General features: G+C 37.9%; 1 protein-coding gene across 3 annotated transcripts in view; it reads right to left on the reverse strand.

Moving 5' to 3' along the window:
* The window catches only part of PARN (poly(A)-specific ribonuclease), a 159,353-nt gene that overhangs the window by 93,547 nt on the left and 38,154 nt on the right, over positions 1 to 27,652 (reverse strand). For all 3 annotated transcript variants that reach the window (XM_015561299.1, XM_006759673.2, XM_006759674.2), the window contains exons 14-21: positions 26,404 to 26,447; positions 24,744 to 24,786; positions 23,896 to 23,971; positions 19,491 to 19,601; positions 19,116 to 19,185; positions 3,924 to 3,979; positions 2,724 to 2,810; positions 84 to 158 (exon numbers count right to left, since the gene is read on the reverse strand). In XM_015561299.1, the coding sequence (XP_015416785.1) occupies positions 84 to 158; positions 2,724 to 2,810; positions 3,924 to 3,979; positions 19,116 to 19,185; positions 19,491 to 19,601; positions 23,896 to 23,971; positions 24,744 to 24,786; positions 26,404 to 26,447 (562 nt within the window). The remainder of the gene's footprint in view (positions 1 to 83; positions 159 to 2,723; positions 2,811 to 3,923; positions 3,980 to 19,115; positions 19,186 to 19,490; positions 19,602 to 23,895; positions 23,972 to 24,743; positions 24,787 to 26,403; positions 26,448 to 27,652) is intronic.

A 27,652-nucleotide genomic window follows, 5' to 3' on the forward strand; every position in this document is an offset into this window, starting at 1 on the left:
ATCAGCTGATTGAACCCACTAAGGGTGTGGGGGGGCAAGCTTCCACTTTAATTAATAAACAAAACAATGTCCAAAACACTTACCAATTTGTACTTGCTCAGGCTGACTGAGAGAAACAAATGCTGACGTGTCATCAATCCATGATACCTGAATGTTTCCTGTAATATTGTATTAAACGTAAAGTGAACACTTGACCATTTCGATAGCTATCAGATTTCATTTATATCTCTGTTATATTTCGGTATATGTGTTAATTTAGAGAAATATGAGGTGGTTTAAAATATAATCAAAATTTTATCACTATTAAAAGGTAATCATAAATCTACCACAGCAGTTATTTCAGTTAAAACTTCCAAGAAGAAAAAAAAAGGAGCTTTAAAATTTGTTTTAATAAACAAAAGAAATATCCTTCATGATTTGTGTCCTGCCAGAACTGGAAACTTTGTTCCTATCAAGATCACTAACAAAATTCAGAGACCACACAAGTTAAAAAACACAACAATTTCTTTTCAGAGACACAAACTTTGAAAATTACGAATGGGAAACATGAAATGAATCAATGTAGCAAAAAATAAGAAAAAGTCAATTTGATCTCAAGCCAGGTAAAGAAAACAGATAACAGAATAAAGGAAAAGGAAAAGGAGGTGTCAGACAGAGAAAACAAGACAGTCTAACAGAGACGAAAAAAAACACAGAGAGGGGCAGAAAGCAGTATAGTAAAACAAAATGATTTTCACAGAGACTAATCTTCAAGAATGGCTAAGTGTAAACAGAATGGAATATAGGAGAGCACTGAGGAGAAGGAAAGAGGAATGGACTAGGAAATGGCAGAAAACTGAAGAGAAAATCAGAGATCTAATTATTATGCTACAACTCTTTGAAAAAATACCGAAAACTGAAATTTAAAAAAACGGGTAAACAGCCCTAGCCTGTTTGGCTCAGTAAGACTGAAAGGTCTTGGGCTAGATTCCAGTCAAGGGCATGATCCCCAAGCATGAACCTGGGTTGCAGGCTCAATCTTGGGGCCTGGTCGGGGTGCGTGCAGGAGGCAACCATTTATGTTTCTCTGTCTCTTCCCCTCCCACTCTCTCTAAAAATCAATGGAAAAATATCTTTGGGTAAGGATTAACAACAATAACAAAAAAGGGTAAACACACTGGAATTTAGCAATGAAAAACTGTTTTAATTCCAACTAAATTTTCGAAGGCTAGGAAACTAGTTTATTTTACTATCATAGGATAAAACTCCCACTTCCTGCTGCACAATGAGGTGCCATAATGACTTAATTAGAAAGTCACTATTATTCTGTTGCCTCTCTATCCAGTATGCTGTCTTTGACATCTATAATAATAAAAGCGTAATATGCTAATTAGACCAGACTGCAGAATAGCGGAACGACTGGGGCTGAGAGGGCTGAGCCCCTTGCATAAATTTCATGCATCGGGCCTCTAGTAAATAATAATCGCTAACATTTATTAAGTAGTTACTATATGCCACATACTATTCTAAATGCCTTCCATGGATTAGCTCATTTAATCCCCGTGACATGTCTATGAAATGGGTGGCATTATTATTATTTTATCATCATCATCGTCATCACCATCATCATCAGTTCCGATGAGGAAACAAAGATACAGAGGGGTTACTTATCCAATATCACAAAGTAATTTTCTTTAATTAAAATTTTTTTTTAATTTACTCAGAACGTTCTACTTAAGTTAGCCAATTAAAGTTTGACTATTCGGAGATAAGAACGTAACAATAAAAGATGAGAAACAACATCAAAAGCTTTCAAAAGAAATGAGCTGTGAAATTCAACTGCATTTCTATACCTGTATTTAAGTTTAAAAGCAGAATTAGAATTTTAGAAGACATGTAGATTATCTGCAAAGATTAGGATAACTTTCCAAAAATATGCCTGCTTTCACTTACTTTTCTAAAATTTAAGTATGTAAAGATTTTACTTAAAAAGCTAATATAGCCCTGACCGGTTTGGCTCAGTGGATGGGGCGTTGGCCTGCAGACTGAAGGGTTCCAGGTTCGATTCCGGTTAAGAACATGGTTGCGGGCACATCCCCAGTAGGGGGTGTGCAGGAGGCAGCTGATCGATGTCTCTCTCTCATCGATGTTTCTGGCTCTCTATCCCTCTCCCTTCCTCTCTGTGAAAAAATCAATAAAATACATATTTTTTAAAAAGCTAATATATACTTATTTTAGAAAATACAGAAAGCATAAAGAAAAAAATCCTATCTAAAACATTCAGTGATACTAGTATGATATTTCTTTTCAGTCCAGTTTCTATACGAAGTTTGTAAAAAAATAATTTTAGTTATACAGGAATCCTACTTTGGATCTGCTTTTTACTCTAAATGCTAAAATATATAATTACTTTATCATCTTTTAATAAACCTCAAATATTTTTGTTTTTTTAATATAGTTTTGTTAATTTCAGAGAGGAAAGGAGAGGGAGAGATAGAAACATCAATGATGACAGAAAATCATTGATGGGCTGCCTCTTTCATGCTCCCCACTGGGGATCAAGCCCATAACCCAGGCATGTGCCCTGACCTGGAATTGAACCCTGACTTCCTAGTTCATAGGTCTATGCTCAACCATTGAGCCATTCATATGAATATTCTCTTATGCCCCCGAATACCTCTGATCACCTCGACCAAAAGACGAGCAAAGTGTTAAAAGGACATCTACACTTGTGAGTTACTTACCAAAGGCACTAAAAAGCTGGTAAAGGTCACTGGTTTTCCATTCTTTGGGGAATGTCACATGGAGAACATGATCACGTTTAGGTTGTACTACAAGACAAATTTTTGATAAAAGGCTGATAGCTGAAAAGTGAACTATATATCAAGGGTTCTCTAAGTCCACACTAACTTGGGGATTATGAATGCCTCCTAATTATCAGACAACTCCTAAAAGCATTCTTAGGAACGACAGTACTCTGCCATCTTAACCTAGACATCAGGCTCTGATATTTTATAGAACCCACAATAATAAAAATTCTATGCAGAAACATCTTTGCTCATGAAGTTCCTGTGAAAATTATTTAAAGAAAAAAAAAACAGCTTCTCGCTTTGAGAAGTTTCACTAAACATTTAACTTTCTCCTTTTAATCTAGTTGTCTACATGTTTATTAGCTAAAACACACACCACAGTGTTCAAATTAAATGGGCTAATTGTGTTTAAGTAAAGGCAATCCTAAGTCAAAATTCTGTTTTAATACCAGACCCACCACTAAACTGTGCAACTCCAAGCAAGAGAACTAACCACTCTAAATAATCATGGTTATAAATTGGGAATGACGATATTTACCTTGCCAAACTTTTATGAGAATGACAGGTTAAAATGTAAATCTAATATGGAGCGCATATCATCAAGTATAGTTTACCCATTCTATTTCCCTGTAGTACATATTAAGACCAACAACCAAAGGCTTGGAAAAGAACAATGGGGCAATGTGGATAGAGTACAGATTAATCAGAAGAAGAAGCAACCACCTCCCAAATATATTAGCTTTCCAAGGTTTTCAATAACAAAATCACCTACTAAACTAAAATATACAGTACTCCAATAATTATAAAATAGAGAACTTACTATTACTGATATAGATAACACGTCTTAAAATCTACTATGCATTTATATGAAATTATAAATTTAGAGTTCTGAAACAAAATTATGGTGATATATTTTTAATTCAACTTACGCATAAACTGGAAAATGTAAGTAAAAAGATGAGTTAATCAAGGCTCAAGGGTTCCATTAACTTAAGCATACTATCCATATCAACCACAAAAATCACTGCCTTTTTTTAAGTGATAAAGCTCTTTCTTCAGGCATACTTTTCCTATTATCCCTTCCAGACCACATACTTAAATGTGCAGATGCATAAGAAAATAAATTTCACTTACAGTCTGGGCCTTCCAAGTTTAGATAGGGAATATCCATGACTCTCATTAGAAATAACCTACAAAAAGAAAGGTAATGAACAAATTAATATTTTTTTTAAAAAAGGCATCTATTAAATATTTTAGAAATTTCTTAATCAAATTATTCTGTTTTAAAAATCATCTTAAAAGCTCTTAGGATTCATTTCAACAATTTTTCTCTACGGCTAAATATTTATCATATTAAAAAAAAAAATGAACCTCGGGTATCCCCAACACCTACAACAGTTCCTAGCACTCAGTGGCCGTTAAATGAATGGAATTAGTAAGCAGGATCTAAAGAAAGTCCTTATAAAGCTGCCTGTCAGTCCAGAGAAAACGAAAGAAAACCAATATTTTAGTGCTAAACATCTTACCAACCAATAAGCAATTGTTCCCTAAATTGTAGAGGTTACCCCTCTAGTTGCTGTTCTGTGAATTAAGAATAACAGCAGAGATGTCTTTTTTACAGAAAACTATCACACTGACATAAACCATTGCAGTCATTTTATGTATAACTTCAAAATGGAAACAAAGGCGCTTAAAAAGAGTACTTGTAAATTACAAGTCTCTAATGCCACTCAATTTTCTCTTATTTGTAAGATTATGGACAAAACATCAGACATTCTGTTGTATGTGAGATGATTTTAATGAGTTTTATTTAGATAATGATATATTGTGTACTTCTGGTAGAGACTGCATTATACAGCAAATTAAAAAGGCAATCCAAGTGCCCAACAAGCAATTAGTTTGGCTTCACTGACCCACAATTAAGGCATTTTATTAGCAGACATTCAAAAGCCAAGCAAGGCATGATCCAGTTTACAAATGGAACCATCAGTCTGAATAACACTGATCCATTAACACTAGAAAAAAAAGAAGTCATGGTACTCTGTGGTTTGAAAACTTGCTGCCTAGCCTACAATAAACCAAATCCTATGGCTAAGAAACAAAATTTATTTTGAGTGCACTAATTTAAGCTCAAGTATACTATTCTGGTTCTGATAGCTATTTTACCCAATTTAATTAATATTGCAATGCCAATAGACAATAAAGCATATAAAGCACCTAACACATGGGCGGTTCTCTCGGAAGTAGCTATTCTTACTACTGCCAACCAGAACCTGGAAAGATATTCCTCAGTTAGAAAGCTCAGTTAGAAGTACTTTTATGCTTCATACTAGAGGCCCGATGCACAAAAATTCATGCAAGAGTAGGCCTTCCTTCCCCCGGCTGCAGGCACCGGCTTCCTTCCAGCACCCAGGACCCAAGCTTCCCTCCTCCGGGCACCTGGAACCCAGTCTGGCTTCCCCAGGCTGCCCCCCTCCCTGCCCCTGACTACTCCCCCATCCCCCCCAGCTTCAGGAAAGACATATGGTCTAATTAGCATATTACCCTTTTAGTATTATAGATAACTTTAAATTCTCCATTTAGTAACTTGAGCAATGGTCCCGAAATTCTAAAAGCCAAATCAAAAATACTTTATTTTAAAAGTTAACAAGACATATCAAGTACTGTAAAAATAATTTTTTTTTACCCTAATTTCAACCAACAAAATGTTCCTGGCTATACTGCCAGATACACCAATAATCAAAATCAACCTCAAGATTTAATAATATGTGGGGGTGATAAATTATAGTTCATCATTTCAACAGAACATTAAACAATCAAAATAAACTCAAAATAACATTTGAAAACTTCGCAACATAAAAAATTGTGATACAATTTCAAGTTTTAAATAAGCACACAAGTTTATACTGCAATTACAGCTTGGTAAAATATTTATGTCATTAAAGCAAAAATGAAAAATACCTCCATCCCAAGAAAAAAAGCCAATGGTTTTGTGAAACTGAACTCTGTTTTTCAAAATTATTTTACTATTATTTTTAAACTTAAAAAAAATAATAATAAAGGCTACCAGAAGTGAGAGGCCCAGGGTAAATAACTAGAGACTTTCTTAGAGAAAGCCCAGCTGGAAGAGCCAACTGAATCAATATTATGCATCCTGTGTACCACCTCACCTATTGTGAAGGAGGGGAATATATATATAATACATATTGTTTTTGTGATTAATCACTATGCTTTATGTTCAATTTGTAACAATGAAAATACATCCTGTATATCAGATATTTACATTACGATTCATAACAGTAGCAAAATTATAGTTATGAAGTAGCAACGAAAATAATTTTATGGTTGGGGGTCACCATAACATGAAGAACTGTATTAAAGGGTCGCAGCATTAGGAAGGTTGAGAACCACTGATCTAGAGGGTATTATGCTAAGTGAAGTAAGTCAGAGAAAGACAAATACCATATGATTTCACTGTATATGAAATCTAAAGAACAAAATAAACAGATACAGAGATAAAACGAAGTTTCGAGATGGGAGGCAGGGTAGGTGGCTGGGTGAAAAAGTACAAATTGGTAGTTACAAAATAGTCACGGGGATATAAAGTACAACATAGGGAATATATTGTAATCTATATATAAAAAAGGCTAATATGCAAAGTGTCCCCTCAGGAGTTCAACTGGGAGTTCGATCGCTCGCTATGACGTGCACTGACCACCAGGTGGGCGGCGTGGAATGAAGGAAAGCCCCAGCCAGCAGCCAGAAGGCCCCAATTAGCCCTGATCACCGGCCAGGCCTAGGGACCCTACCCGTGCACAAGTTTTGTGCACTGGGCCTCTAGTAGCTATATTTAATGCCAGGTAGATATTAGAACTATCAGGGAGATCACTTTGTAAATTATAGAATTGTCCAACCACTATTCAATATACCTGAAACTAACATAAAATAATGTTGAATGTCAACTGTAATTGAAAAATTAAAAAAGTTATCTTTTATCAAGCAATATACAGGCTATTTGTTTTCTAAAATTTCATCTAACTTTGAAATATCATCTCTCATTAAAACAAGTAAAACTGATTCTCAGCTAAAATACTCAAAATATTTTTTTTAAGTTAGTTAAGCCTATACTATCTTGGTTGCTTACTTGATACTTTAACTAAATAGAAGCCCTTTTCAAATGAATTATTAATAGCACTTCTCACTCTTCCCGTAGGCTTCCACCTTCGTGTCTGGGCTTTAGAGAGAAATGAATAGCTTCAAACCCTGGAAGAACACGAAAACCAACTCTGTGTGTGACTTGGCAGACAGTGCCGCTGGAGAGAGCCATGCAATTGGAAAACCGACTCTAAAACTGTAGCTCAGCATCTGTGGAACTGAACCAAAGTAAACTCTCCAATGGCCTTCCATCCCCTTACTCAGGGCTATTTGCAAGCCACTGCACAGGTAACATCCATGCCCTTTTAAAGTGAAATTAAAACATTTGATTATATGAATGCCTCATACAAACTGGCTGTCAAAAGGCCTACACTGACTCCCTGGCATGATTTGATAAAATACTTCACATATGAATCGCTGCACTAGGCAGTTTTCATTTTAACATGTGAGGAAATGCACTGGAAAAGCAGAAATGCTAATAAATATTTGAAAGGATGCCCCTTCACTGTGAATTGCATTGAAGAGCAATTTCTCCTAGAAGGCCTTTCTTTGGGAAATTTCAAAAAGGCACTTGGCCCAACACTTTCATGAAACATTTTCTCTATTTTAGTAAAGATTTAATATGGCTATAATTGGGTGAAGACATTTAAGACCATGCGGGAGTCTCGCCACATTCCCGTAAACTTTCTGATGAACCATATTTTAGCACTTCTTCTTTAAAGGATTGACACCGACTCTGTCAAAGACTAAAATTAAAATTCCCATTTGATACAACAGCCAAATTTATACCAGAAGTTTATCCTAATAAACTATATAACTCAAGTTGACATTCCAGATGCCATAAAACAGTGGTTCTCAACCTTCTGGCCCTTTAAATACAGTTCCTCATGTTGTGACCCAACCATAAAATTATTTTTGTGCCCTGACCAGTGTGGCTCAATGGATAGAGCGTCGGCCTGCGGACTGAAGGGTCCCGGGTTCGATTCCCGGTCAAGGGCACATGGTTGCGGGCACATCCCCAGTAGTGGGTGTGCAGTAGGCAGCTGATCAATGTTTCTCTCTCATCCATGTTTCTAACTCTCTATCCCTCTCCCTTCCTCTCTGTAAAAAAATCAATAAAATATATTTTTAAAAAATTATTTTCGTTGCTACTTCATAACGGTAATGTTGCTACTGTTATGAATCATAATGTAAATATCTGATATGCAGGATGGTCTTAGGTGGCTCCTGTGAAAGGGTCGTTTGACCGCCAAAAGGGTCGCGACCCACAGGTTTGAGAACCGCTGCCATAAAGCAAATTTTAACCCTTTTGGCATTTGTCAGTTTTTTTATACATTCTATGATTATACATCTGGTGATGCTGTTTATCTCGGCTTTCAAACATGTCTGGAAAGATCCAAGGATAAAGCAGACAGGGTAACTTGAGCTCAGCCTCTTAATAGGCTACACAGTGTAGGCTATGTCCAACACCTTTATCTCCAGAGTCACCTCTGTTGCTGATAAGCTGAATGGCTCTCACTGAAAGTCACCTGCTAACATTCTTTTCCGACCAAGGAAGTATGATACTGTGACCCTGACTGAGTAAGAAAGCTCACTATTCACAAAAATATTTCATTTCAGATATAAAACTTCGTAGGGGCCTTGAGCCCTTAGAACCATGAGCCCTTATCCAAATGTGGTTCCCCAGAAAAGCAACAGCGACATCACCTGGGAACTTGATAGAAATGCAAATTCCTAGACCACACCTAATCCTATTGCCTCAGAAACTCTGAGGATTGAGAATCACTAGTTAATAAGAAAAGAGTATGTTCAAGGTTGTATGGTTAATTGTCATTAATGCCTAGGTAATTTGGGCCAACTTCTCCAAAAAAAGTATTAGTGTTAATGATTTTTTTATATTAAATGTTTTTGGCTTAGAAAAACACAAAACTATTAAAATATATACCAAGGACTACCTCAAAGTCCAGGAAAGCAATAATATAAGGCTTCTACTACTTCCTGAAACCAGGTCAACTATAGCAAGAAACTAGGTTCTATGCAAGAAGTAAACTGGGGGAAGTTACTGTTCTGGCAGCTATTTTTCTCATTTTTTTAATTTTTTTTAATATATTTTTATTGATTTTTTACAGAGAGGAAGGGAGAGGGACAGAGAGTCAGAAACATCGATGAGAGAGAAACATCGATCAGCTGCCTCCTGCACACCTCCCACTGGGGATGTGCCCGCAACCAAGGTACATGCCCCTGACCGGAATCGAACCTGGGACCTTTCAGTTCGCAGGCCAACGCTCCATCCACTGAGCCAAATCGGCTAGGGCTATCTTTATATTTTTTTAAAAAAAAGGGCACAGGAAAGTTTTGGGGTGATGTTTCATGGCTGAAACGTATCCAAACCCATCAAACTGTATGCTTTAATGTGTATAATTTTATATATCAACTATACCTCAATAAAGCTAAACCCCCTCCAACTAATCTTAAGAATCTATGCTAAGCTTAATCATAATCAAACTTTCAATATCCATAAGAGTGTTGTCTTCTTTGGAGTATATATTTTATTGATTTTTTTACAGAGAGGAAGGGAGAGGGACAGAGAGTCAGAAACATCGATGAGAGAGAAACATCGATCAGCTGCCTCCTGCACACCTCCCACTGGGGATGTGCCCGCAACCAAGGTACATGCCCCTGACCGGAATCGAACCTGGGACCTTTCAGTTCGCAGGCCAACGCTCCATCCACTGAGCCAAATCGGCTAGGGCTATTTTTCTCATTTTTAAGAAGAAAGAATAAAAGACTACTTATACTACTTTCTTGGCAACTCACTGGCAAAAGTCCAACCTGTTTCTGTAAATTGGCCACAAATGAACACCTCCAACATTAAACTTGAGCCAATAATGCAGCACTGAAGACTGGCAAACAAAGCATCAGACACCTCTAAAATTTATCAAAATTCTCCAACCTTACCAACAAGTTTCAGACACAGATTCTGGTAACCACAAAACACATTAGGCTGTTTTAAGAAGTACACAAGATCAAAGGTTATCCTTTGATGACACCAGCTTATCTGAACCACTCCCTGGATGTCCACGAATAAAATCAGATTGCAAAACAATGCCAGTATTAACCCATTTTATGCAGCTGAGCTCAAGAAAACAAAAACCACAAAAGTGATATTCAAAAATACATGCAAAATTCCTGATGGTGATTCAGGAATACTATGTCCAAGAGGCTCAGATCTCAGGGAACTGAAAAGGTCATTAAAGTTCTTTAAAATTCTGCATTACCAAATCTATGGAAAAAATCCATGATTCTATTCAGAAATAAAAGAAAATATTTAATTTTGCTCTTGCAGCAGCATGCTTTCCAATGCTATGTGGGAGAGGTACCCCACTCACATTTGGCATTTAACCTGAACAATGTCCAAAGCTTCCATGTGCAGGAGCATCTAGGGACAAGTCAGGTTTTAGTCCTGAATCACTACCCAAATCCAACCCCCTAGTGCAGTGGTCAGCAAACTGCGGCTCAGCAAGCCGCGGCTCGCAAGCCACATGCGGCTCTTTGGCCCCTTGAGTGTGGCTCTTCCACAAAATACTGGCTCTTCCACAAAATACCTACTTCTGCACATGGGCCATGAAGTTTTAATTGCACTGTACGTGAGTGCCCGCACGTGGCATTTTCTGGAAGAGCCACACTCAAGGGGCCAAAGAGCCGCATGTGGCTCGCGAGCCACAGTTTGCCAACCACGGCCCTAGTGTATAAAAATGAAGCATGAGCTCAATATATAAGTAAAGATCTCAGAAACAATTTTTGTAATGCTTTGGGGCTGATTAAATTATGGCTTCATGTGATGAGCAGAACCTAGATACAAGAGAAGGAGCTTTAAGTAGACTGAATTTTCAAGGCAATGAGAACAGGCACTGAAGAGAGCTATGTTATCACAGATCAAAAGGACAAACTTCCCATATTTGTAACATAGGAAGAGCTGCTATCTGGGCTACCTGAGCATTAGCCTTTCCAGTCACACCTGCCCCACACACCATGATCACCATCAGGAAAACTAGCAAATAGGTTTGTCTCAGGGTTGAGCAAGACATAGAGGTATCTGCATATAGGGACTTATTTTATGTAATGTCAGATTTGTACACATATACACAGGCCTGAAAGATTTAGAAGGACTTCTAATGTTAAAACATGTCATAATTAAGAAACACAGTGTTTGTTCTGGTCTCTTTCCTTAGCAAAAAAGGAGAAACCGCAAGCCCCTAACCCAGGGGTGGGCAAACTTTTTGACTCGAGGGCCACAATGGGCTCTTAAACTGGACCGGAGGGCAGGAACAAAAGCATGGATGGAGTGTTTGTGTGAACTAATATAAATTCAAAGTAAACATCATTACATAAAAGGGTACAGTCTTTTTTTTTTTTAGTTTTATTTATTTCAAACTGGCCGGATCCGGCCCGTGAGCCGTAGTTTGCCCACGGCTGCCCTAACCTCTTCATTCTTCTTCCTAGAAACTCAGTATTTCATTCAATGAGTAACAATTTGCATTTGTTCATCTGCTTTCTTCAAGACTATACTTTTCTTCCTAAAAAGCTTCTATCTAAAAAAAAAAAAAAGATGTCCAAGGAAAATTGCACTCCTCTCATAACACTATACTGGGATACAGAAATGTTGTAGAAAATCTAATCTCAACACAATTGAAGCAGTGAATTAATTTGTAGTTCACCCCAAGTCCCAAGCCTTCCAAAAGAAAATTGAAACCTTTAATGACTGTCAGCTCCACTGTACTTGCAAATGGTCTTGGTATTTCCTTCAGGGCACAGCAGTAAAAGCACTTCATAAGAACCTTGTATGCAAGGGTTCATCATTATACATATTTATGTGCTATAAAAAACTAATTTCATCATCTAAGGTAGGAAGTGTGCAGACATCTCTCACAAAATAAGCTCATTTATTTTGCTTACTAAAGCTCTTGTGTAAAATCAAAGGGCAACCACTGGCTAGCAGGGAGTTACTGTGCCATCAGTTATCTTAAATTCACTCAGCAGGGAGCATACAATTTTCAATCCAGTCAACTTGATGTTTTGACAAATAGAGCATTACCCGACATTTGTCCTGAAGCCAATTCTTGTCCTCTCTTAAACAGAGATACACCACTAGAAACAAGAGGGAGGGAGAAGAAAGGGGAAACAAAAGAGAAAACCAGCAGCTCATTTGAACAGTCTCCATCAAATGAACCATATCAAATTACATCAAATAAAAATGTTAAATTAAGTGTTATACAGAGGCAACTTCTGCAGGGCCTAAAAATAAGATTAGAAAATGTCAGAGGAAATCAGCCTACCACAATCTAGTGGTCAAAGTTAACATCTATTATAATTACTGCTCAGGCTGAGAGAAAAAGAAATCTTTCAAAGATTCCAGCATTATCTCTTAAGAAAATGTGCAAACTGTGCTACAGCTCATGCTTACATTTGGAGTTGGAAGTCCTATGTGTGTGCTGGGCATAGGGGGAGGGTTATTGTAACACTTAAAACTATGGACCTACTTGTTCAGATACCCGACCTAAACATTGTATCAGTAAAAACACATTCAGTCCATCACCCAGGATGCTAAAAAACAACAGAAACACTGGGAATCAGAACAGTTTAGCCTCATCCTCTTGTTCCTCTGAGGAGGGGCAGGCAGCACAAGAGAAGATTCAGTGAGAGCCACCTTCCAAGTGATCAGGGACCACCCTCCTGAGAGACAAGTAGTCTGCTCTTCCAGACACGTGGCCTACTGACAACCTGCTACTGACTGGCATGTGACCTGGCATACCATGCAGTGAAACATGAATGGCAAGTTGCTAGTAAATGGGACAAGTAAGAGTTGTTCAGTCCACTAACAGTGAAAGGGCTGGGGAGAAAGGAGGTGCAGTTGGCCTTCTATGGATTCAACCAATCACAAATAAAAAATAATTTTTCTTAACATTATGTTGTTGCTGACATGTACTATGTGGTCAGGCCTACTATATAAATTTTTTTTTCTTGTCATTATTCCCTAAACAATACAATATAACAACTATTTAAATAGCATTTACATTGTATTAGATATCATAAGTAATCTAGACATAACAAGGTATATGGGTGAATATGCACTAATTATACGTAAATACTACACCATCCTATATAATAAAAGTGTGAAATGTAAATTGACCCTAACTGTGGAAGTACAGGAAACAACTGGTCGCTATGATGTGCACCGCAGAAGTGCTAAGGATGTCCGACTAACAGCTTGGGAGCGAGCCTAAGCTGTTAGTCAGACATCCCCCGAGGGGTCCCGGACTGCGAGAGGGCACAGGCTGGGCTGAAGGATCCCCCAAGTGCATGAATTTTTGTGCAGCAGGCTTCTAGTTTTTATATAGGAGACTTGAGCATTGTGGATTTTGGTAACTGCAGGGGATCCTAGAACCAATCCCCCTTGGATATTGAGGAATGACTATACAGCCCTGATCTTCAGTTTTTTGTTTTCCTATAATCCTTCAGTTTAAAATCTCTCTGATGTTAAATATGAAGCATATGCACATGTCAAAAACAACTTGTTGCCAACATGATTGCTTTCCATGGAGAAAACAGGGCAAAACATTGGTGTGCTTTATCTTAGGCACCATAATGGTTCCTCCTTTCTATATACTTATGGCAGTTATATATACCTATACTACCCTCGATAAATTGTTGTATTCATTTTAATAATAAAACTTTAAAATGCTCCAAATCAAAGCAAACTTGCTTCCACTATATACCAATCTGACTCACTTCATCATCTGATTTTTTTCATAAGCAAACACTAAACAGTAGGTACAAGCAAAAGTGAACACCACATCTGCTGCCACTGTATTCCCATTTTATATCCACGTGATAACATATTTTCTTCTGTATCACTGAACAAAAAAACAAAACACATCCCACTACTGCATCTACTTTTTTAAATTTCCTAATATGTTAAATTCTCTTATGTGTCAAGAAAGGAAAACAATATATAGGAAAACAGTAAGAACGATCAAAGTTCTTTTGAATCTCATACAAACTTTGTAATCTCTGTGGGAGGTGAACAGTGTCATCCCCATTTTACAAAGGAGGAAACAATTTGTCCAAGAGCACAGCATCCTTTCTAATGGTTTCTCTCTTCATCTGCAGCTTAGAAAGAACATATGGTAGGGTCATCCCAGAAAGACCTTGGTTTCTAGAGGCATCCTATTCAGATTCAGAAGCTGGTCAAGAACAAGGCAGCCATCCTGTATGTATAGTAAATTGCACGCAATTCTTTCTTTTTAATTCTATTACTTATAGAGAATAGCCAAAATTAGAGACTTAGTCATTTCCCTTCTCTTTCTAAGAACTGAGGTAAATGGAAAATAACCTTCCCAAAAAACCTTTGAAAAGGTTATCCATAAGAGAGTTCAAGGGGTCTTTCAGGAACAGATGACTGTTAAAAAAACACAAGACAAAAGTCTGATTTTGTGCTTTCTGTTGTGCAATAAAAGTAAAAGCAAAGAGTATTTTTAGCTCTCCCAAGCTTAAAAGGATTTAACCAAAGGATCTTCTCTAAGTCTGGTTTTTATTCATTGATTAAAACTGACCAAGATTATAAAATAACGTAAATCATTTCCTGACCAGAGAGCCTACAACTTAAACGAAGAGCGCATTCCACACAACCTGTCGTTAGCAGTGGTCTGATCATGATTTCCATCACTCAGCTCTCTTATGACTTTCATTCTCAGTCTAACAAACTAAGCAGAAATATGGGAGGTACCTAGACCATGAAAGAGACAAAATGGTACCATACAAAATTCTCCTGGAACGTTCTGTAGACAAATACAATACAGAATACCTCTTATATTACATTCAGTCTCTGCATACTGCTCAACCACCAGGTATCTTGGGATTTCTTAAGAGCTGACTTAATGAAGCTCCCAAAGTGATACCTATTGCAGTCAAATGCCAATTTAGGATAATGTGGAAATAGGTCGAGTTACTTCCCCTTTGGGTTTACTTTTTACATGTAAAAACAGAGAAACAGAGGAACAAATTATTTGCATACGTGAGCAGTTTAATGTCCTTCCAAATTTATGTTAGGACTATGCATATTTGGATGAGGTACACTGAGAAAAGCCTGATGCCAAAATATATAAACCCTCAGAAAAGTAACTAATTTTTATAAAATCAACCATTTAATATAATGTTTATGACAATTGTTGCATATTTTTTAAGGGTAATCTTGAAAAAATGTAATAAATCAAACCTGCATGTAAGTAAGAATGAGGTCAATATTAACACAGAATGTGTCAAAAGAAGCAACTACTTTTTCTACTTTCTAAATGAGTTAAGAATGTTTGACTGTACTTGACCAAGCTCTTCTAATATGGAATAATAAGAACAGTTCTGCCCAATGCAGGGCTCAGTGATTGAGCATTGACCTATGAACGAGGAGGTCGCAGTTCAATTCCCAGTCAGGGCACATGCCCTGGTGAGTGAGGGCTGGATCCCCAGTGTGGGGTGTGCAGGAGGCAGCCAATCAATGATATTTTATCATCATTGATGTTTCTAGCTCTCTCTCCCTCTCCCTTCCTCTGTGATATCAATAAAAATATATATATTTTTTAAACCAATTCTTATTTTTCATTTCAAAAACCTCTGCAATTTTATTTTCCTTCAAAGATGAAGAAAGTATTCCTCCTTTATAGATGGGGGAAATAAAGCAAAAAATTCAAATTAGGCAAGAATTTTCAGATACTTTGTATCTAGGTTTTAGAAAAAGAAATCTGAATGGAAATATGTCCTGATTTAAAGTGAAGCTATGTGTTTACCATCCAATTCTTTTGAGCAATGGTCTTGCAGATTATTAGCAACTAGAGGCCTGGTGCACGAAATTTGTGCACTGGAGAGGGGTTCCTCAGCCTGGCCTGTGCCCTCTCGCATTCTGGGACCACTCAGGGGATGTCCGCCTGCCGGAGGGATCGGGCCTAAGCTGGCAGTCAGACATCCCTCCTGCAGTCTAGAGCTCTCACAGTCCCGGACCCCTCGCTCCATACAACCCACCTGCAGCGGAGGCAGGAGAGGCTTCCACCACCACCACTGAGCTCGCCAGCTGTGAGCCTGGCTTCTGGCTGAGCAGCGCTCCAAGTGCACTGACCACCAGGGGGCAGCTCCTGCATTGAGCGTCTGCCCCCTGGTGATCAGTACGCATCATAGTGACCAGTCATTCCACCAGTCGTTCCACCATTTAGTCGATTTGCATATTAGCATTTTATTATATAGGATATTAAACTGATCTAGAAATGCATAAACTCTTACTTAAGCTTTTTATTCAGAGCTTACTTTGAGTGCATGTTGGTCACAAAGATCACTGATAAAGTAGGTGCTTCCTGTATCTAACCCAGTTTATACCTATCACCTGATTTTATAAGAAGTTTATTTAATGGAAATAAGTAAATATCTCCCAGTTGAAAATTTTGAAAAATATTGTTGAACTATGAACTTAACATCATGCACATAAAAATGTAAGGAATAATCATGATCCAAACAATATTTAGTGTCACCTATAGGTTCAATAGCCTATGACATAAGCTGCCCTTTCAAAGATTTAAAAAGCTAAGCACTGCCCCAAAATAAGAGTTAAGAGCAAACAAAATCCTGTAATACCCATAAGATCAAGATAGATGGCAAGGATTCAATTGTTAGCAGAATTATTTTTCCAACTATTTATAGAAATTTAATTTCTAATATACACCACACTGTTGCCCAGTCCACTTGGAAAGATGTCTGGAAAATCAAAGACAATTACTTCTGAACTTCCATAGAAAAGAACAAAGATTAAAAAATAAGAAGCCACAGCATGATAAAATTCCCTGAGACTACACAAATTCTGAACCTGTAACAATCCAGATGTTTGGAATTAACGTCTGTCTCTGCAGCATGTCACCTAAGTACAAGCACTGTAATACTAGTATTTATACAGACATTCTAAGGAGACAGTACTCTTACCCAATAAAGCAGACAGAATTGTAAAGTGCTACACAAAATGTAAGGAAATGATGTAACCAACCCAATATCAAAATAATTTTCCCCCACGGTGGTGATCACTTGTTCTCTCTGGCTCACCCAGAATCTCCCAGAACCAACCCTGCCAAGAGAACTGGAATAAAGATGAAGGTTTAGGGCTCTGGAACAGAGCCAAACTGTGGCCTGCTGGAGGAGTACATCCATAACTTTAGTCTCAACTGTGCCAAGAAAACACAAACTGCACTTTGAAGTAATAATCTTGAGATCTTTGAGAATGTTCTGAACTTACACTTCTCCCTAAATCACACTGTACCAACAATGAAGGTACATGAGCAAGCTTGTACTTCATTGGATCTATTTAGATGAGGGCTCAGGATATAATGGCAGTCAAAGCTCCATAAATTATCTTAAAAGCCATTTGTATAACCAACACCTTCTTAGAAACAATATTTAATCAGATAACAATACAAGCGTAAATAATAATCTCACATATAAAGTTTGTTAGGGGTAAGTTAGATCTCACTATACACACACACAAACACACACACACAGCCTCCCTTATAGGTAATCTAAACACAAAACCACCAGTTCTTTGGCTTAGAAGAGATGCACTATCATTGGCAATGTTGTCTTTCCTTTCCTTTCTTTTTTTTAGCTAATATGTTTAATAAATTAGCCCAGCTGGTGTGGTTCAGTGGTTGGGCATAGACCTATGAACCAGGAAGTCACGGTTTGATTCCAGTGAGGGAATATGCCCAGGGTTGGGGGCTCAATCCCCAGTGCGGGGCGTGCAGGAGCCAGCCGATCAATGATTCTTTCTTATCATTGTTCTCTCTCTCCCTCTCCCTCTCTGAAATCAATAAAAAAATATTATTAATAAATAAATAATTTCCCAAAAGATCAATTTCTATTTTCAAAAAACATCTCAGTCACCAGAAATGAGAAACATTTCATCTAAATATGCACTACAGCCCTAGCCAGTTTGGCTCAGTGGATAGAGCACTGGCCCACAAACTAAAGCAGCAGTCACCAACCCGTGGTCCACGAGGTCCAAAAGGTTGGCGACTGCTGGACTAAAGGGTCCCAGGTTCAACTCCGGCCATGGGCACGTACCTCAGTTTCAGGCTCAATCCCTGCTCTGGTTGGGGGCATGCAAAGGGCAACCAATCAATGTGTCTTTCTTACATCAATGTTTTTCTCTCTGTCTCCCCCCTCCCTTCCACTCTCTATAAATATCAATGGAACTGTGCCCGGCTAGCTCAGTGGGTAGAGCATGAGACTCTTAAAAATCAATGGAAAAATATCCCCAGGTGAGTATTAACAAAAAATAATCCTATATAATAAAAGTGTAATATGCAAATCGACCAAATGGCAGAACAATCAGTAAGTGGGGGGCAGGGCCAGCGAGCAGGGGGTGTCTGGCCAGCCAAGGCACTTGCCAGCAGGCAGAGGGAGGGGACGGCGATGAGGGGTGAGGGGGGAGCGGTGGTGACCAGCCATGGCGGAAGGGTAATTGGGGAGCCTGCCAGGTCACCTCCTGTAGAGGGAGGCCACCAGTCTGGGCACAGCGGGGTGATGGGGGCGGCGCTGGGCCGATCCCACAGAGAATGGCCGGGCGGAGGCCACATAGGGGTGATGGGGGTGGCGCCATCCCCTGATCTTGATCAGCCCACCAGGTCACCTCCCGCAGAGGGAGGCCAGACTACAGCTTAGACCCGCTCCACACAGGGAGCGGGCCTAAGTTGTCAGTAGGATATCCCCTAAGGACTGGTGCAGGCTGGGCTGAGGGACCCCCATCTCTCCTCCAGTGCATGAATTTTCATGCAGCAGGCCTCTAGTAATCTATAATAATAAAAGCATAATATACTCATTAGACCAGACAGCCGAAAGACCTTCCGGACATCCTTCCGGATGACCTTCCAGGCAAAGCCAGAGCTGCGAGGGCTGAGGCAGCCACCATGGCTGTGAGGGCTGAGCCCCTTGCACAAATTTCATGCATCGGGCCTCTAGTGATAATAATAACAATAACAATAATAAAAATGCACTACACCTCCCAATCATCCCTAATTGACATTCCAGATACTAGGCTATACCACAGCGAGAGAATGTGGGCCTTGGGACCCACAGATTACTTACTTGTTGATAAAGGGTTCAATGAGTTTTGATCTGGCAGACACATGATTTTTTGGAGGACTAAGAAAAGAACCTAATAAAGAAAAGAAGCAGAGTGTTATATATAGTCAAGTAGACAAAGCCTGAAAATTCAGGCGAAAATATATTTAAATCAACAGTATGGGTCAGCAAGGGTAAAAAGTACTCATATGAGCAAGTACCATACCACAGGTACAAGTCAATGGTTCTTCCTTGTGTACTCTCCATCTGCTCCAACCCCATCTCCTCCAACTCCATCCCCTCCCGTTTCTAACTGGGTGAGTGGATCCCAGGGAACTAGTAGACAGGTAAGATCCACTCTAGACCATTGTGTTTGACAGAAACATGTACAGTGAATACCTAGGTAATTTGTCATGGAGATGAAACACAGTCCTGTGATATAAGCATCATAGCCTGCCTCATGGAGCTGTTCAGAAGCTGTGTCATAACTTGGAAAACCTTCTGCACTTTCTAAAGAAAAAAAAGAAAAAACAGTTTTCCCAAGGACATCACAAATCATGAAGACTGGTAAGTATATTGCCCTACCAAATCCAAATTGTATTTAGATGTGCTATAGAAATATCCTAAAAAAGCATTTAAAAAACTTTTTTTAACTTTATTTTTCAATTAGAGTTTACATTCATATTATTTTTATCAGTCTCAGGTGTACAACACAGTGGTTAGACAACCGTATACTTTACAAAGTATTTCTCCTGATATTTCAGTGCCCACCTGGCACCATACATAGTTATTACATTATTGACTATTCCCTATGCTATAGTTTACATTCCTATGACTGATTTCTAACTACCAACTTGTACTCCTTAATACCTTCACTTTTTTTACCCAATCCTCCATGCCCCACCCCTCTGGCAACCATTTGTCTGTTCTCTGTTTCTAGGAGTCTGTTTCTGTTTTGTTTGTTTGTTTATATTATTCTTAAGATTCCACATATAAGTGAAATCATATGGTATCTGTCTTTCTCTGACTGACCTTTTTCATTTAGCATAATACTCCCTAGGTTCATCCGTGCTATCACAAATGGTAAGATTTCATTCTTTTTTATGGCTGAGTAATATTTCATCATATACTATACATGTACCACAGATTTTTATCCACTCATCTAATGGTGGGAACTTGGACTGCTTCCATATCTTGGTTATTATAAATAACACTTGTAATGAACACAGAGGTGCATATATTCTTTCTGGTTGGTGTTTCAGGATTCTTAGGATATATATATACCCAGAAGTGGAATTGCTGGGTCGTAAGACAGTTCCATTTTTAATTTTTTGAGGACTCTCCACATTGTTTTCCATAGCAACTGCACCAATCTGCATTCCTATCAACAGTGCACGAGGGTTTCCTTTTCTCCACATCCTTGTCAACACTTTTTTGCTGACTTATTGCTGACAGCCATTCTGACAGCTGTGAAATGATATCTCACTGTGGATTTAATTTTTATTTCTCTGATGATTAGTGACCTTGAGCATCTTTTCATATGTTTATTGACTATTTGTATGTCCTCTTTGGAGAAGTGTCTATTCAGATCCTTTGTCCATTGTTAATGGAATTATTCATTTTTTGGTACTGAGTTGTATGAATTCTCTATAAACGTTAGATATCAGGTCTATCATTGGTGAATATGTTCTCCCATTCCATGGGTTGTCTTTTTGTTTTACTGATGGTTTCTTTTGCTGTGCAAACCCTTTTAGTTTAATGTAGTCTCATTTTTTTATTTTGTTTCCCTTGTCTGAGAAGACATATCAAAACAAGTATTGCTAAGAGAAATGTCAGAGGTTTTACTGCCTATGTTTTCTTCTAGGAGTTCTAGGTTTCAAGTCTTACATTCAAATTTTTAATGTATTTTGAGTTTATTCTTGTACACGGTATAAGAAGGTGGTCTAGTTTCATTTTTTTTACATATACCTGTCTAATTTTCCCAACACCAGTTATTAAAACGGTGTCTTTACCCCATTGTATGTGCTTGCCTCCTTTGTCAAATATAAATGACCTTATAGGCATGTGTTTCTTTCTGGGCTCTCTATTCTGTTCCATTGATCTATATGTCTGTTTTTATGCCAGTACCATACTGTTTTGATTACTATAGCCTTGTAACATAGTTTGATATCCAGTAAGCACCCCCCAACTTTGTTCGTCTTTCTCAAGATTGCTGGGGCTACTCAAGGTCTTTTGTGGTTCCATATAAACTTTTGGATTATTTGATCTAGTTCTGTAAAATACACCATTGATATTTTGATAGGAATTGCAGTGAATCTACAATTTCTTAATTTCTCTACACATAAGCCCTTATAATATGAGATAACAGACTCACTGAAAATGAGGGCTTTTGTCTAGGCTAGAGCAATCCTCAGTTATGTTATCAAAGAGAGTCACAGGCCTCTCCATTGCATAGCGGTCAGTGCTATTTACAATCATGCCTCACTTTATGACAATGATTCCTCTTCTGATTTCTCTCCACCGTCACAAAAAGGAGTGTCTACTCTTAGAGACAATGGTAGCATTGGGACACAACAGGACTTTCAGAATAATGATTTAAGCATGGACTCTGGAGCCCCACTGTGTTTAAGTTTGAATCTCTGCTCACCACTTATTTGCTATATGATCTTGGGCTTCGCCTCTGGTCCTACATTTTGGGAGAATGAAGATAATAATCAAAATCCCCCTTTTTTGGTGAGGATCTAAAGAGCTAACTAAGACCTTATATAGTGCTTGGTACAAGGTAAACACTCACTAATTATTATCTGTTAATACCGTAGATAATCCTCCCAAAAGCAATACTCCAATCAATACTGACAGCTCAATTCAATATTGCCCTTTCTTATGTTGCCAAGCTTACAGATCTAAAGATGAAACCACAACTAACTCCAAAAAACGGTTCAGAACTTTCTGTAATGCAGCCCTTGAAACATGGGGCCACTTCATAGTATAGGCCATTTTATAACATAATTCTTTTGTCACATGGATATACATAGATGCTGAGAGGATATCGTCTGAGAAGAGTGACCTACCTGCTTTAGAGTAAATTCTCTACCAGACATCAGAATATTATATGGAAATATGATAAAACTATAACTCATAATTATTTCCTAGAACCATTCAGAAAATGAATATCAAAAAGGTTACAACAGGAGAGAAACCAAGATGGCGGCATAGGTAAACACCGGAAATTGCTGCCTTGCACAGTCACTTCAAAAATACAACTAAAAGCCGTAACCAGTTTGGCTCAGTGGATAGAGTGTCGGCCTGCAGACTGAAAGGTCCCGGGTTTGATTCCGGTCAAGGGCATGTACCTTGGTTGCGGGCACATCTCCAGTAGGGAGTGTGCAGGAGGCAGCTGATAAATGTTTCTCTCTCATCGATGTTTCTAACTCTCTATCTCTCTCCCTTCCTCTCTGTAAAAAATCAATAAAAATATTTAAAAAATAATAACAATATTAGCCCAGCCAGTGTGGCTCAATGGTTGAGCCTCAATCCATGAACCAAAGGGTCACCGGTTCAATTCCTAGTCAGGGCACATGCCCAGGTTGTGGGCTTGATCTCCAGTAGGGGGAGTAAAGGAGGCAGCCAACATATGTTTCTCATTGATGTTTCTATCTCTCTATCCCCCTCCCTTCCTCTTTCTCTAAAATCAATAAAAATATATATTTTTTAAATCTTTTATAACACAATAGCGAACTAATTAATAGCCTCTACTCTACCATCAGCTGAAACATAGATTTCCAAAATCATTTTCATTATATTGCTACAGAAAAACATCAGGTTTCCTTCCCCTTACCCACCCCTTTGTTTTTTCCTAAAGATTTTTATTGACTTTTAGAGGGGATGGGAGGGAGAGGGAGAAAGAGAAAGAACCATAGATGTGAGAGCAAAATATTGACGGCTGCCTTCTGCACCCTCCTTACTGGGGATTAAGCCTGCAATCCAGGCATGTGCCCTGACTGGGAATCCAACCAGCAACCTTTCGGTGAACCAGACAACCAAGTGAGCCACACACGCCTTTTCTTAACTCCTTTTCTGAACTATTACCCAGAAAGGAAAGCAAATAACTGTATTCTTGGCTACTTTAGTACCTGTCATTGTCTATTTCTGAATCCTTAGTCTTATTACCAATGTCTTCAGAATTTAGAGATTATAGCTAATGGGAGACTAATTACAGTATCAGCAGCACAATTAGGCAAACAGGAACCAAGGAAGTGACACCTGGAAGGCTCACCTACCTGGGTTGGGGCCATAGCCAGGATGGCAAAACATCTCTGGCCTGAGAAATATTCCTCCCTACTCCATTCCAAAGCTACCTCTGAAGGAGGAAAGGATGGAAAGGACTCTCTTTTCTCATCTGTAAACCTTGGGCTTTTCTGAAACAAAAAGGATATTTTCATTCTAGTCCTGACAATTAATCACCTATTCTTTGTCTCTGCTTAAACAATGCACCATAGAAAGGACACATCGTTTTGGGAGAATTCCAAGCACTAGGAAATAAAAAGCCCTGAAGGTTTAATTGCTAAACCTCTCAAAGAACAGGCTACCCAAATTCATGCACATAAAACAGATGTAAGATTAGAAGATTACTTTTACTGAAGAAGCATGAATTCAACACAGGACATAAGCAAGTTAACTTAGCCAAAATCTATAAATGTACAATGTAGTTTCTAGAGCAATTTCACCTTTCTTCTACAATATAAGTTAATACATAATTATCACAACAAGTTTTGGATTTTCATTTTATATTTTGTATTCTTACCAACTTTAGGAGGGTTAAAAGGTGTCTCTTTTAACCGCTTTTCCAATTCTGCAAGGGATGTGTTATTAATGATATCCTGCAAACCAGCAAGCAGAGAATTACAAGCCTTCATCATCTCAGTACAATATATATTAAAGAAATACTGCCCCCTTGTGTTCTTTAAAGAAACACAAGCGTGGAGTCATCGTTTATTCAATGTGAAAGAAAACCAGCAAGTTTAATTTTCAGCATATAGAAGGTTTAGTCATATGAAAGAGTTTAAGCAGATGTGCTAAACATTTACAGACCTTGGGCCAGAAAGCTATATTTGTTCTTATACTGTGCTGACATTCATTTCACTCAGCTGTATAAAGTCACTTCACAAAGTAGTAAAGGATTGCACCTTTACCTGAATTTTCTTGATTAGAACATATGTAAAATAAGGAAAATAAAGGAAGAAGTGTGTGCCTGTGTAACCTATTCAAAAATACATTATATATCTTTTTCTTTTTTTTGGAATAGTTGACACACTTTATTGAGATAAAATGTGCAAAAAAATCTGATAATGTATCAAATTCATTTTACATAGGCTGATATCATTCCCTTTACATTATATATCTTAATATTAAAAACTTACATTCAAAAAGAATAAAGGGGGGGAAATACAATTCCACCACCCAAAGATAACCGCTATTCACATTTTGATATATTTATTTCTAGTCTTTTGCCAATTCTTTTTTTCTTTTACATTCTTCTCTTTTTTCTTTTTTGGAGATGGATTTTAACAATAACATTTAAATAGACCAGAATTCCAAAGCTCTTAGTAGCAATTTTGAGAATTTCAAATATTGTTCAAATTTTTTAAATACCTTAAAAGGTTGTGTGCTGGCCATCAATTTAGTATCCAAGAGCCTAAAAACAAAAGAATTTTTAATAAGGTAAACAAAATGTATATCAATGTTCAAAATGTATTTTACTCAAATGAATAGCCTATTGTCTTAAAAGTGGACAGGGAAATTAAGCACATTAGGCATTGTGAGCCTGGCGCTGGCATCCCTGCTAGGTTAGACTGGGAACTTGGTCTCCTTACCCAGGAACTTCATCAAGAGGCTGTGGGAGAGTCCACACTCTGCCATACACAGAGCACAAGTTCTGGATTTGCTTGTACCCTGAGAGGGTATGGGCCACATCAACCTCAAGGAGAAGTCAAATATCCTCATATGTTTTTACATGGTTCAAATACTGCTACAGGTTTAACATTGCCAAGTTGTTACTATCTACCACCACTACCCAGGTTTGTACACTATAAATTCTTGGAGGGTCAAAATCTGCATTTGGTAGATTTATACTATTGTAGTTATCTCTTACTACTCTGTTTCAGTGAATGGAATAATCAAAAACAGAGAGAGACTAATATGAAAACTGTTTCTTTTCACGTAAGTGTGAACACTAGATAATAGGACAGGAATATCCTGACTATAAGAGAAACTGCTTTTTTGCCTCTCCTGTCCCTCTTCAAACAGGTCTTCAAATGCAGAGGCTTGCTCTGTAGGCTCCACATGACCGCTATGTGATCTATCAGACATGTGACATATCAGAATTAGCATGCAATATTAATTGTGGAAAACACAGGTAAAGGCACGGACTGAAAATTGAGGGGAAAAACTCTAGGTAGATAGTTCTTGACAGAGTACAGAATACTCTCAACTGGATAGTTGACAATATCCAACTATATATTCAACTATATCCAATATTCAACTGAATACTCTCAACTAGACACTTCACTGTGACAAGGTACATCCAACAAACAGGAAGATAAAAGCCAACTCAAGAAAACTTCACCAATTCTTCAGACATCAAGACATGGGATGAGACCTAGCCAGTTTGGCTCAGTGAATAGAACACCGGCCTGCAGAATGAAGGGTCCCGGGTTCAATTCTGGCCAAGGGCACATGCTCGGGTTGTAGGCTTGATCCCAGTAGGGGACATGCAGGAGGCAGCCAATCAATGATTCTCTCTCATCATTGATGTTTCTATCTCTCTCTCTCCCTCTCCTTTCCTCTATGAAATCAATAAAAAAAAAAATTTTTTTTAAAAAGACATGGGATGAGGAAAAAAATGGAATTGCTAATTTCACTCAGTTCAAATTCTAGTATTAATAAATAACAAAACCAATCATCTATAATAATAAAAGTGTAATATCCTAATTAGTCCAGACAGCGAAATGACCTTCCGGACGAGGTTGGGGCTGGGAGGGCTGAGGCAAGTCGCCACCACAAGGGCCAAGGCAAGCTGCCGCGGCTGCGAGGGCAGAGCCCTTTGCACAAATTTCGTGCATCAGGCCTCTGGTCAATTATAAAAGCAAACCATTACAAACTTGGAGCTATTAAATAAACGATTTCCCAGCTTATATGAAGTGGACTGTAATCATGATCTAATGGATTCAAAAAAATTACTATACACCTATTTGTATTACATATGTCATGATGACTATTTTAAATGAAAGACAAATCTGGAAAGGAAGCTTACTTGGGGAAAACAGATGTTGTCATCTCCTTAAATTCATTTAAGTCCTAAAAAACAAGAAAGTGGACTTGTTACACTTTTACTGTTACACTCATAGTTTTAAAAACATACATAAATATTTCTAGTTCCATAGGTCTCTTCTTAAACTAACTATTATACCTCATACAGGCCCTTTAAAGCTAAATTGCCAGACCTGTTTCTAGTTGATAATAACTTTTTAAATATCTTCCTTATCTGCCCACTGGGAATCATATGGCCTTATACGAAACCTTTGCATACCCAAAACAGACAAATATAAGTATTTTATGACTGAAATAGGAGGAAGGGACATAGGTTTCTATTATATATAGAAAACTTTCAGCAATAACTCTATTACACAAATTTATCATTATAGAGAGACTAAAAATTTTATTTTAAAAAATGGTTTATACAGGAAATGAATACTCTAAACTAGATTATTCTTTTATTGGGAATACCTATTTGAAGAAATAATGACAGAAAACTTCCCCCACCTGGTGAAAGAAATAGACTTATAAGTCCAGGAAGGGCAGAGAACCCCAAACAAAAGGAATCCAAAGAGGACCACACCAAGACACATCATAATAAAATGCCAAGAGCAAAAGACAAAGAGAGAATCTTAAAAGCAGCAAGAGAAAACAGTTACGTTCAAGAGAACTACCATAAGACGGTCAGCTGATTTCAAAACAGAAACTCTGGAGGCCAGAAATTAGCAAGATGTGTTCTAAGTGATCAAAAGCAATGACCTACAATCAAGAATATGCTGCTCTGCAAAGCTGTCATTAGTATCAAGGGACAGATAAAGAGCTTTTCAGACAATAAAAAATTGAAGGAGTTCATTACCATCAACATTATAGGAAATGTTAAAGCATCTTCTTTAAGAATAAAAATAACAAAAATGTTAATAAATACATATCAATCAACAATTACTTTAAATGCAAATGGATTAAGTGTTCTAATCAAAAGATATATGGATGCTGAATGGATAACAAAACAAGACCTTTCATAAGCCATCTATAAGAGACTCCCTTCAGATAAAAGACACATACAGACTGAAAGAAAAAAGATGGGAAAAGATATTTCATGAAAATAAAACAAAAAGGGAAAAAATAAGCTGGGGTAGCAGCACTTACACCAGACAAAATAAACTTTAAATTAAATGATAGCCCTAGCAGGTTTAACTCAGTGGATAGAGCATGGGCCTGTGGACTAAACGGTCCTGGGTTCGATCCTG

Source organism: Myotis davidii, unplaced genomic scaffold (assembly GCF_000327345.1).
Source record: "Myotis davidii unplaced genomic scaffold, ASM32734v1 scaffold1115, whole genome shotgun sequence".
Classification (NCBI taxonomy): domain Eukaryota; kingdom Metazoa; phylum Chordata; class Mammalia; order Chiroptera; family Vespertilionidae; genus Myotis; species Myotis davidii.